Source organism: Hypomesus transpacificus, unplaced genomic scaffold (assembly GCF_021917145.1).
Source record: "Hypomesus transpacificus isolate Combined female unplaced genomic scaffold, fHypTra1 scaffold_236, whole genome shotgun sequence".
Lineage (NCBI taxonomy): Eukaryota > Metazoa > Chordata > Actinopteri > Osmeriformes > Osmeridae > Hypomesus > Hypomesus transpacificus.
This window is the reverse complement of record NW_025813770.1, coordinates 24121-36205: the sequence shown is the minus strand read 5'-3', so window position 1 is coordinate 36205 and position 12085 is coordinate 24121. Positions and strand designations below refer to the sequence as shown.

General features: G+C 39.2%; 2 protein-coding genes across 2 annotated transcripts; both read right to left on the bottom strand.

The window, feature by feature from the left end:
* Window positions 1-578: 578 nt before the first annotated feature.
* LOC124462723 (calcyclin binding protein) lies at window positions 579-3644 on the bottom strand. The gene is made up of 6 exons (XM_047014326.1): window positions 3480-3644; window positions 2648-2852; window positions 2346-2442; window positions 1985-2084; window positions 1481-1575; window positions 579-1242 (listed from the first exon to the last, which is right to left on the bottom strand). Exons 1-6 carry the CDS (start codon window positions 3495-3497, stop codon window positions 1080-1082), a joined length of 678 nt encoding a protein of 225 aa, XP_046870282.1. The 5' UTR covers window positions 3498-3644; the 3' UTR covers window positions 579-1079.
* Window positions 3645-3946: 302 nt separating this feature from the next.
* On the bottom strand, window positions 3947-5366 carry mrps14 (mitochondrial ribosomal protein S14). Its single transcript, XM_047014328.1, has 3 exons — window positions 5258-5366; window positions 4818-4982; window positions 3947-4457 (listed from the first exon to the last, which is right to left on the bottom strand). Exons 1-3 carry the CDS (start codon window positions 5324-5326, stop codon window positions 4275-4277), a joined length of 417 nt encoding a protein of 138 aa, XP_046870284.1. The 5' UTR covers window positions 5327-5366; the 3' UTR covers window positions 3947-4274.
* Window positions 5367-12085: the final 6719 nt, after the last annotated feature.

The following is a 12085-nucleotide window of genomic DNA, read 5'->3' as shown; positions in this document are numbered from 1 at the left end:
AGTATTTGTCAACCTTTCAAAAGTAAAAAAAATACATGTATTTTAGTTATTAAAGTATTTAAAGTTTAAAAATAAGTTATTTACTACTAAAGTTCTTTCTTTACTAAATGCAAAATGTTCAAGTTTGCATCATTAATAAGTACATGATGAGGACTCACTAAACTCTGCACTCTGCTTTGCTCTACTCTGTTTTCGGCTTCAGTTCTCCCCTCTCCTCTCACTGTGTGGGGGGAAAAGTTTTGAAAGGTTGAATTTTCTTTTTCAAAAAAAGTATGTGCCTTCTGCCTTGCTCCATAGCTTATGTTTGAGCTGTGAAATGAAAAAGGGCCTGCAATTACAAGAAATAGTATTGATCATGTCACCAAATAAAGATTTAAACTAAAGTATCAAGCCTGGCTTGAAAATGTCATGAGTGTAAAAACTGAGGCTTAAAACTGATGTGTAAAAGTAAAAAGTGCAAGTGAAGTACTGATATCTGAAATCTACTGAAGTACATAAAGGTATTTGTACTTTGTTACTTCCCATCTCTGGTCATGAGTAGATGTGACATTACATTATAACAAAAACAGTATATTTGCTTCAGGAAAGATATGTTTATTACACCACATAAACCTGAGTGGAAGCGAGACACAATGTTAGAGGGACAGACACTGGCAAGTCTTACATTTGAACACATATGAATATGTACATGAGTGTGAAAAACTCATTTTCCACAAACAAAGAAATTGAACTTCCATAGGCCTATTTTCAACAGTAATTTGGGAATGGCTAAATATATTCCAATCTGTCCAAAGTTAAAATCACAATTCCTGGACTTAGTAACTGAATAGTAACTGGAATGCATGAACAACACAATGAAGACATTTCTTAAACAGACTGCTACTGCTAAGTAGCAACCTACGTACCCTGTCTGAAGTCGCATCTCTTTTAAAAAGCCGCTATTCAACATGGAAGGATAGGTTATAATTTTGAGTACAAAGTTTCAGAGGGCCCACCATTTTGGATCAGGAATGAGAAAACGATGCACAGAGGGTATTTAAGCATGGCCACTTAAAGACTGGGCACATCAGGAATCCCTGTTAGAAGTCCGGCACCTGCTCTCCTTTAGCCTTCTTCTCCTGGGACTCCGACCAGGCTTTGTTGATGGTGCGCTTCATCTCATCATCACCATCAGAGTAGATCTTCTTTAACATGGACATCAACCCATCACTTGGATCTGCATTCTCTTCGGTATTTGGCTTCCTATGAATGCAAGAAAATCAAATGTAATACACCCTTCTTTTCACCAGATGAGACCTATCTTTGAAGCAGGCCAAGTGACAATCCTTTTGGTTCCAAAAGAATCCACTGGAACCTTTTGAAAACCTTCTGTTGTAGGTAGGGTGTGGCAGTGATCGGGGCTCCTCGCCTAAACAAGGATACTTCACTTGACCCTCAACCCCATGTCTCCCATTGCTAAATATATAGTTCTTGTACTCACTCTTTTTCTTTTGTTTTCTTCTCCACCTGAGTCAGGCACTCCCATTGCTTGGCCGTCTTCTTCTTACACATGACCAGGACCATGTCTGTTTTCACCTGTTAATTAGTAGCGTCACACATATGTGATCGTTCGAAAGCGGGCCCCACATAGTACCGTCACACGTGTGATTCTGAACATTCCATCCGACTGTTTTCCGATAGACAAAAACTATATGACAAACGCTATAATATGGCTTTAAAATTTACAATTAGGAGGCTAACAAGTAGCACTAGCAGGTAGTAGCATAGCTACGAGTATTATGCTAGGCTGCTAAGTAACGGAAGCTAACTAAAGCTAGCTAGCTTCCGTTTTGCAAAAATAACTCACTCTGGTGGAAGCGTCGGAAATATTTAGAACTCACTCGTTAACAGGTTAAACAAATGAACAGAAAAGAACCAAGAAAATAAGCACACATGGAGTAAATCAATGTAACATGTCTTGTCCCAGGTGCAAGACTCCACTCACCTTTTTAGAGCTCTCCTGAACATCTATGGGGCACAGCAGATTATTCATAGTCATCTGGTGATTCTTTCCATCAAGGTCTTTTACCAATGCAACAAAAGACCTGTGGCAAGGGAAGGGAAACCATAGAACAGGAATTTCAGATTAAGCTACAATCAAAACTGTACATTGTAAAGGTGAACTCGTGTGTACATCGTGATCAGGGTTCCACGCCTTACTATCAATGGACTTCCAGTCAATTTTAAACTGAAACCTAATTTCAATAGAAAAATGTGTATGGAACTTCTACTGTTTAGTCCATGTAGATTGCATTACTTCAATGGAAAAAATTAGTGATTGCAGCTGAGGAGAAAACTCATATTACCTCTCAGTGAAGCTGACGTTTACATTCTCAGGTGCTACATTGTGAACTCCTTTGAGTGTGATGTAGATTTTGACAAACTTATCTGACTGGTCCCATCCTGCATTAAAAAGGGAGAACATTTTTAAATATTTAACAATCTATTTCGTGCACCTAATATTCCCAAGCCTGAGCACTTATGAAGACCCAAGTGGATTGGTCAGATGGAAGCAACTGTGGTGTTTCCAATGTAACACCAGCCAAAAGACATGGTGGAACCACATTTACTGGTATACTCAAATCCCCAACAACTAAGAAGCAGTTACCATAGTTATTGATCTTGACAGTGTAAGCTTTTGAGGAAGACGTTGGGTCCTCTCGCTTGGCTTGTTGCTCCTTCTGCAATCTCTTTGCTGAAATCTCCTTTTCCACTTTTTTCTGTTCTTGTTTTAACACATCCTGAACACGTTCTCTCTCTGCCTTTTCCAGCAGATTTGAGATCTCCAGCAGGTCCGCCTCCAGCTGGTTAATCTGCAAGGGAATAAGATTTGGCACAGATATATTTGTCTTCAACGTGATCATTTAGGTGTTTCCTAAAAACTGGTTGCAAGCTAGCAAGATACATTGTTTGATATAGCAAATAGCATTGTTCTGCACTTAATATTACAGTATATATCAAAACTATGATTTCTATAGTTGCTGAAAAGTATGACTCGGGCTCGAAAGCTTTTAGGAATGAGTAGCTAGCTACTGTAACTGTCTGGAACCTTCCACCGGTAGTGGCAATGCAATGAGTATACGCCGCTTCCTAGCAAGCTGTTGTAAGCTATCGTCCAAAGATCAAACATATTCCTTGTATTATTAGTAGGATCGCGATTTGTAGCGGTGAACATGATTATTGAAGTACCAGCTCTATAGTCTAACTTATATGTTCTCACAACACCCAATATTTCCAACTTTTCGTTGACAGTGAGTGTTACCGCCAATACATGCTAGGTAGCCTGCGTTTGGCTTGGTTTACTGTAGCCTGTAGTTTAGCTATCAAGCAAACTAGCACAGCTACTAGCAGTTGACAAACATGTTTCTGCATTACGTGAGACTACATGGCATTTATACATGACCCGCATTTAATATTAATCAAATCGACCACATAACTACCTGTTCATTGAGGTCCATTGAAGCACTTGTCTTGTTATATATTTGTAATCAGTGACCTAACTCGTTGAGAGCATACTGACTGAAACAGAAACGAAATAGCAAATTTCAACAACCCGCAGAGGGAGTTACTGCCAAAGGCCGCCGATCTTCGTTAAGTGATTTTTTCCTTTGGTTCCGCATGCCATACGTAAATGTCATTGCACTTACAATTGAGTTTATAAACCTTTTACTGGACACACTCCCCGTTTTTGTATACATTACTATATTCCAACAGCACATTTCACGTTAACAGTCATGTCAGTCCAATGTAGAATATTATATGCATTATAAAAACATTAATGGAAAATAAAGAATATACGTACTGTAATATTAATTTGATAATCAAACAGCTCATTTAGACTACATACAATTACCTACATTCGTTTTAGGCATTATCAGACACAATGAAAAAACACCCAAGAAGGAACCAATATTGAACAATTTATTATACAGTCTATCCTTGCATAATTTACACTTTCTTATAAAGCAGTCAGTTGCAGTCATTAACATACTTAACATCATTCAGAGGGAAAGAGCCGAAGGAAAAGGTTCCAGCCATACCAGCCCATCTTGAAAAATGTCCATGTTGGCTCAACAAAAGCACGTCATTGTACCAATGTGAGGTGTGACAATCTGGCGATAGATCCACACAAAATGACAGGGAGATAGAACTTGAAACTGTAACCAAGCAGTCAATACAGCAAATCATATTAGTCAGCGTAACACATACTAAAGTGTGTAGGTAGGTCCATCTCATCACCACATGGAGCGCTGGATCCCTGACATCTGATTGTGATCAGCCAGGTGACGGAAGACGATGCGACTGAGACGCCACCTGCGCTTTACTCCTCGTGGCCGTGATGTCATCACACACCTATTACGGATCCTGACTGGGCAGCTGTCACGAGGCAATGCTGCGATGTCCTTATCTGCAACTTCCTGAAAATACATGTCAGTTAAGGTATCTACCCTGAGGTTGAACTGAAGCTCAAGGAGGGGCCTTTTTAGATTTTAGGTGTCCACATGGTGCTTTCTGTCTGTGACTGCAGAACAGTTGTGAGAAAGCTGTGACGTATATTACACATATTACACATGCTTCAGACTATTACAATGACACTATGCTAAGTTTGTTTTTGTCATGCTGAACAAAAGTGCATTTTTAAGGACTTAGGACACATTTCCCAAGCCCACAGGTTTGACCAATAAATTGGTTTGGGACACATTTTACATCAGTTATTTTACTACTTATCTTTCAGATGGAGCTATAATATTATAGATGGTTACATAGACAGTTAGTACCTGAAGTTCTTTGGGCAGGATTGTGTTCTTCCTCAGTGCGTTAATACGAAGCCTCTCGTCGGCAAAGTCGAAAGCCATCTGTCTCCTCTTGACGTCTCGGAGCATCTTCCAGTTTACATAGTACCCCCTGACTTGCTCCAGACAACCCCAGCCGCTGCACGCAGCCTGGTAAAGGTGGAAACACATGAGTAAAATCAGCTATTAGAAAAAAAAAAAAAATGCTTTTGTCTTCAGATTGCATATTGTTGTTTAGGTGGCGTGCCATAATGACAAACACAATTCTATGATGTTTACAGCTAGCTAGCATGAGTCTCATTTGAAGTTAGCATGTCAGTGTATTCACGTAGCCTTCACGTAACAACAAGGTCTCTAATATGCTAATTATTTGTTACCATGTTAACAATCATGGTCACAATCATGTTCCCAATAATACACCTTACCTGTTTGGGTACATACAGCTTGGATTGAATAAAATGTAACCCCGAAAACATAATCCTGCAGGCAGCCATGTTTGAACCAAGGTTGCCTTAAATGGATGCCAGGTTTGAAAAATACCCTCACACAGAGTGAACTACCATAGCCTACATTATTTTAGTTTTACAACTATAGCATTCTAATATATTCTCATAGATATTTACTGTATGTGAGTATGTTGTATACATATAAGTGGCATTAATGACTGATTCTATTTCTTACATACATTACATCCCTTATGGACTCGTTAAACACAAACGGGAGGCATAATTTTGAACCTGGCAACGACATTACATTTAGTCTACTGATGCCATCTAGAGGTTGACGTTTGAGAGAGAGAAACCTTTGCAGGAACCACTTACACCCTGAGGATGGCAGTAGTCCTTTATAATTGTACTGCCAAACACGCAATCACACACAAACACCCGCGCTCAAACAGACGCATCCAAACTACCGCTTTCAAGTAGATACAGATCCACCAAGTGTCTGAACTGCGGTGTTACATTAAAGTCAGCCTCTAAGAATATTTGTGCCTCACAACCAAAGTCATTGTTTTTTACCAAACATCAGAAAATAACCAATGACAGTGAAAACCACAACATTAAGTTGTCCTTTTCTATTTGTCTCACATGTTAAGAATACTGACCGTAAGCTTTCATGAAACAATACAAGTGGATTTCTCATTCCCAAGTAATTATCATTGTTAGGAGTCTCTTGAAGAAAAGATGTCCGGTAGATGAATACAAACACATGCCAAATTGCATGCATTCAAAAAAGAAAGCCACGTTATAAATTTAAACAACTGTAGGCTACAACTCTCAAAGAGAACTGGTCTGTTCATGATTTACCTTACACAACCTCGTCCTGATAGACAAGAATAGGTTGTATAAAGCCTAAAAGATCGCTTAGCGTAACTGTGTTTAAACGTGTTTTCCTTCAGTACTGTAAAGCACATCAAAGACACGTCCGCATAACCATATGGTTCTTAATCATTGTGAGAGCATGTGTCTGGCAGATCAACAAACACGCTTTCAGCCGGAGGAGTTTAGGCATTCTTTCTGAAAATTATACTAAACAAATCAGTCTTATTTCGTAAACAAGATACGCCGACATGCTCAAAGTTTTGAACAACCCCAAACGTGTCTTTGTAGGCCTACTTTCTGTGCTCGAGCTATGGAATTTTAAGGGATTTTGGATGGATACACCAGAGATTTTTTAAATGTTCGTTAATAATGTTTAGATATATTAGAATTTTTTCTTAAATGAATCTTGTGTCATAAATTGAACTGTAACAAAATAAATATTTTATATTTGAGAACCTTTAAAAAATACACATGGCTTACCAGAGTATAGCTACAGGAAAGGTGTAGCCTATCATTGATACTTTTCTCTATTTCAGTCCCTGCAGTTAAATTAAATGACTTACTCTCTGCAGGATGTCGTAAACCACCTATAGTCAGGCTTTAGACCTTCTGCACTGCGCAAACATTCAACAGGCCACCATTACTTCATTCCAAATGTCTTTGACAAACTGCCATAGACAAGTAACAGCACATAACCTATTTTTAGATTAAAACAAATTGGATTGACAATGTAACCATTCATATATGCTAGTAAAAAAATAATCAACATTTTACACCCCTTAAATTTAACACACCTCATGGCAAGAATATGCTTATAGTGTATACAATGTCTTTAAACAAACAAAAATAACCCTATTATTATTACTACCATGTGAAGGTTTGTTTTAAGGGCACAAGAATAGAGAGACTTCAAGTCAATTGTTAACCACATGGCTTCCCCCGTTAGACCTGAGTTTTAACTTGCACTTGGTTCAGCTTCCAACCTATTTGTATTCTTTACTTATTTACTAACTTCAACTAGTATGGACATGTGTAACATACATGTACAACAATTTGTTAATTTGGCAAGATTTGGTTGGACATTGCCAGACATAAACATACTTGTATTTTTAGTTCTATTGATTCAGCCAAACAGCCAATATCCTCATTAGGACAGTTCAACTGACTGTGATCAATAGTGACACTTATACTGATGACCCAGCTCATTCAACACAGGGTCATGCAGCTGTTGGGAAGCAGAGCCACATGGCCCCCACGCCTTGGGCATGTCTCCTACTGCCCTGGAGAAGAGTCAAACCTCAGCCCCTCATCCTCTGTCACTAGGCTGGTCTTCCAAATAGGATCCCTTTTGTCCACCTTCTCTCCACCCCTTGAGCTCGACAGATCCAAAATATTTTAGGAGAATAAACAGCATATTAGGTTTAATACCCCTGGCTTGGTCATATTGTTCTGAGGCTACAGTAACCATCATCTGTAACACACCGCATACCAGTGCTCCTGCTTTGATCAAGGACGCAAGCAGGTTCCTGGAAAAGCCTGCTTGTGTTAATATGAGCTGACCTTTTTTTTGGTCCAATTCAACTTGGGATTTTAAGACAGGTCATACCAGTTTTACAATTGTTGATTTTCCTTACTTTCACAAACGGTTCTCCATTCTGCTTTGTGATGTTTCTACTCCTAGTGATAGTTGATTTTGCTTTCTTAAGCACAACTGGCGTAGAATTTTGTGTGCTTGTACAACACCTGTTTTTTCCATGAAGGGAATATAGAGACATACTTGAGAGCTGAAAACTTCTAGCCAAACATCACAATACAGACCTCTGAACTGACTGTTAATCTCATTAACTCAAGCCAGTACAAAGCCACTTTCAGAAGATTGGATCAAAATGCCAAACAAAATGATAGTGGACACATTAGGTTTCTAGATTGTTTTGCTGCAACATCTGTGAATTAACTTAAAAAGGGACCACCACTGTTAGGGGAAGTGCTGGGGTCCCAGAGAAAAGAAAACATAGTCTGCCCCCCAAAAGGTGTATTGTTTCATTAAGGGTAACTTTTAAGGTGTAATTTTTTGTTTTCTTTCAATGTGGGTCCTTAAATCCCTTTCTTTGTCTTTTCATTCAATTCCAAGTGTATAAACAGAAACCGTTCCTTGTGTATTAAAACACATTCATCAAATTCATTCAATGGTTTATACCTGGCATTCACAATATGACAACATTGTATAACAATATAAAATTGTCTTGTCACTCTAGCAGTGAAAGTACAGGTTTGGGATCTGACCCAGAGTCATAATCCAAGCCTTCACTCAGACCACAGACAGATAAAAGGAAAGAATCTACAGGACTGGGTCAGATCCAACCAGACAAGCATGCTCAAACACGGATCAATGTCTGTCAGTGCCTCTTTGTTAGTCCATCAGTGCTGCTGTTTGGTTCAATGTATAGAAAGACATTGTTAGTACCATACATCATCATGAATTTATCCTTCAGGGGATGACATTTCAAGTCTAAAGATTGCAACACAGTTGTTTTCTCATGTGTCGTGTTGTTTTACATAGATTTGGCTCCACTGTGCAACAAATGCTCTGAAACCGAGGGTACAGTAATATTATAATTGAACATTTCGGTGCATACCATGTCTGTCAAATAAATTCTGCTTCTATGTGACAAGGTGCTGACAAGGAGAATATTGGTTTATTGTGAAAAATAGGGCGGGACGCATAAGGATCATATAAAAGGAGCTAAAGGTTTATGATAAAATAAACTCACCGTTCTTCCATATTGAGACTACAAATCTACAAACCCTGACTTTGTGCTTCATGCCTTGTCTGTTTGGATCAATCTGTCACCACATATTTCACATAAACGTCTTCAGACCAAAGATCGGTCTTCTTTAATCAGTGTTTTCGATCAACAATCTCGCATCCACAAGGAAACATGCACTCAGTGTTAGTTCATTCTTCCTGACCACAGTTGGCCCCTGGCTCCTTATGTATTGTACACATTTCAAAGCACATCTGTCATGTGTATAGATACAAGAGTTAATGCGTTTTTATGTGCATTTCTGTGATTTCATGCAATTGCTTGCACGTGTCTGAATGTTGAGATAAAACTAACCAGTGTCTCTAAATTGAACACAGTAGGAATGTTGCCCAAAACACTAAGAAGGAAAATCCATCAATCTGGCAACTCACTGTAAAGTTTCCCAAAACATGCTTCATAACCTGCCAATTATTTATTATTAGTTTCAAAATGACGAGTTATGTGCTAGTTTACTTGTTTGGCAAGGAAATAATAAAAACGATAATTCACTGAATTTATGAGGTTTGTCAGGGAGTACGATTTGTGTTGATGGATAATTTTCGAACAAAACCGCAAGGGCTAACGACAAGACTACATAGTTTGAACACAGCGTTCACACAGAGTTGTCTTGACCAAAATATATGGCCACCAAGAGGCTTGCTATTTATCTTGCCCGGTAAAATATACACATGCTGGAGTAAGGATACAAAAGTGTTGCATAAATTACATTCAGTGTTTACACAGACATCTACTGGAGCTATGCAAACAGCAAGTTTGGAAAGATTGAGACTAGTGTAAAACATGATTAAAAATAATTCTAATTGATAAAACATAAGATTAAGGACCAACTGCTTGAAGAGGATAAGGTATTAATTGATTTGAAATTGCACTGCACTGGGAACAGGAAATTTGATTTTAAACCTATGGTTAAATTGTTGACAAAAGGGTTGTGAACAGCAACGTACTATTACAGGAATCTTGGGAAATGTCAGATCATCATGAAACCCAAACCAGCCAACTGGGACTTGTCAACATTCTAACCCTTGTCTGAGCAATCAAATAAAAACACTGCAGCCTTTTGTAGTGTGCTCCCATGGGTATATTAAAACCATATTTACATACCGATACTGTCAGTAAATGATAGTCACTCTGTCTCTTTGGAATATTTCTTTCCTTTTTTGGTCACTCCGTGTGATCACAGTTGAAGTGTACATGTGTATAGGAGGGATCAAATCCCATTCTCCACAATGCTCTGTCCAAGTATTCCTTTTGGACCACAAGGATACCCTCTTGATCTGATGGTAGAAGCTTGGTTTTAGCTAGCCAAACAAAAGTATGATTCCTACTGTGCTCTGTACTGTGTTACTCTACCAAATTGGAAGAGACTACGCTGGCCTGTGAATGACCCTCACCACCCACTGAACGAAGTTTAATAATGTCAGTCATAGCACAACTGAATATGAGAATAAAGGGAGGAAGATGCCATCTGTTATTGATTCACACTCCTGAAACCTCCACCTGGTGGTTATATCGATAAGATAAAACCACCAGGACATCTTTCAGGTCTGTTATAGTTATTGTGTAACTCCCCACCACCTACTAGCTTTAAAGGCCTGTTGCCTCTTTGTGTCTCCATATCTTAGCATAAGACTGCATGCAAATGGCAATGTTTACAGATATGCACACACAACACAACCTTGAATAAACCTTGAGCCTAATCAGTTCACTTTACCCCAGATCATGTCATGCTGACTCATCGCAACGATACATTTCTCATATTGTAAAAGTGTCAAATGTGCCGGTCCGACAAAATGGTATCTTCTACACGTGGTATGGCTGTCTTCACCTGACAGCCCGAGACCACCCATACAGGCTTCATCAATTTTTTTTTACTGCTACCGTGCCGAGACCCTTGCAGAGATACCTTGTAATTTACACCCCCAAAAAAGTCTTCATTCCACCTTGCGTCATGTTACAGTTTTAGTGCTTTCCTGTGAACCATGGGTAGAAGTATCCCCGGGGCATAGATGTGGGATTAGCCAGAGCCTCCCAAACCCTCAACTCAACCATTAGTTAAGAAAACACAATGTTTGCACATGACCGGTGTATTACCCACATTCCTGTACAGAAAAGAAATGAGCTTTACCTCCCACAACTGAGTTTATGAGTGACTGTAACCGTACTGGTGGTCGGCCATGAAGCCCTCACCTACCGCTCTGTAATAGCTCTATAAGCGTAGTTGTTCCAGTACAATATAACCTTTTAAATACCCTTTCACTGTCAGCTGAATGTTTTGTTATACCCTACTTTGTTTTAATGGAAACCTTTCAAATGAAAATATGAGGTATTGATTGGGACATCAGTGATGTGTTTTTCCAGACCAGTGCCAGATAATGATTTGTCATCTAGAAAAGGTTGACATTGAACTGACTGTTCCAAGTTCCTGTATGAATTCAGGGAGGAAGTGTTAACTGCCTCTAATGACTATGCCATTAAGAGCCATCCGGTTGTTCTGTGGTCTCATCTGCTCCACAGGGCGGCTTGTTCTGATGACGGTCTGATTTAACGTCATCTCTGCCGACTGCATTCAGTCCAGATTTAAGGAGGGAATTCAGGGGTAAAAAAACTGGTTCTACTTTGCTGATCACCACCACCACCACCGCCAGCACACCTAGCACTAGACTCAGCTCCAGTTTCACTTGAACATTTTTCAGCAGCCTCTACATATGCCTCTATATATTGTAGTAATGTGGGACGTTCGCTGTTTATTTTGAGACAAACATACCAGTGAAGATATGCCCAACCTTGACATTCATACTCTGATATGATGCTGCCTGGCAGTTTTCAAATGTTCCTCTTCATCCAGAGTTTGCCAATGTTTCGATTGATTCAGATGTTTTCTGTTTTCACTTCAATTGCAAATACCTTTACAGATGAACTTAGATCTGCTGATCATTTCTGTCTTAAAAGGACTATTGGTTGCTATTTTGCTGATGAAGTGTTGCACAATGTGGTCTGAGGGTTATTTCTGATGTTGGTGAGAATTCTGGGTTCACCCTGAGGAGAGCGTGCCAGCTGTTTCTTCACAGCATTGTCTCTGTATTTGCTTATTTACCACAGGTCGGTG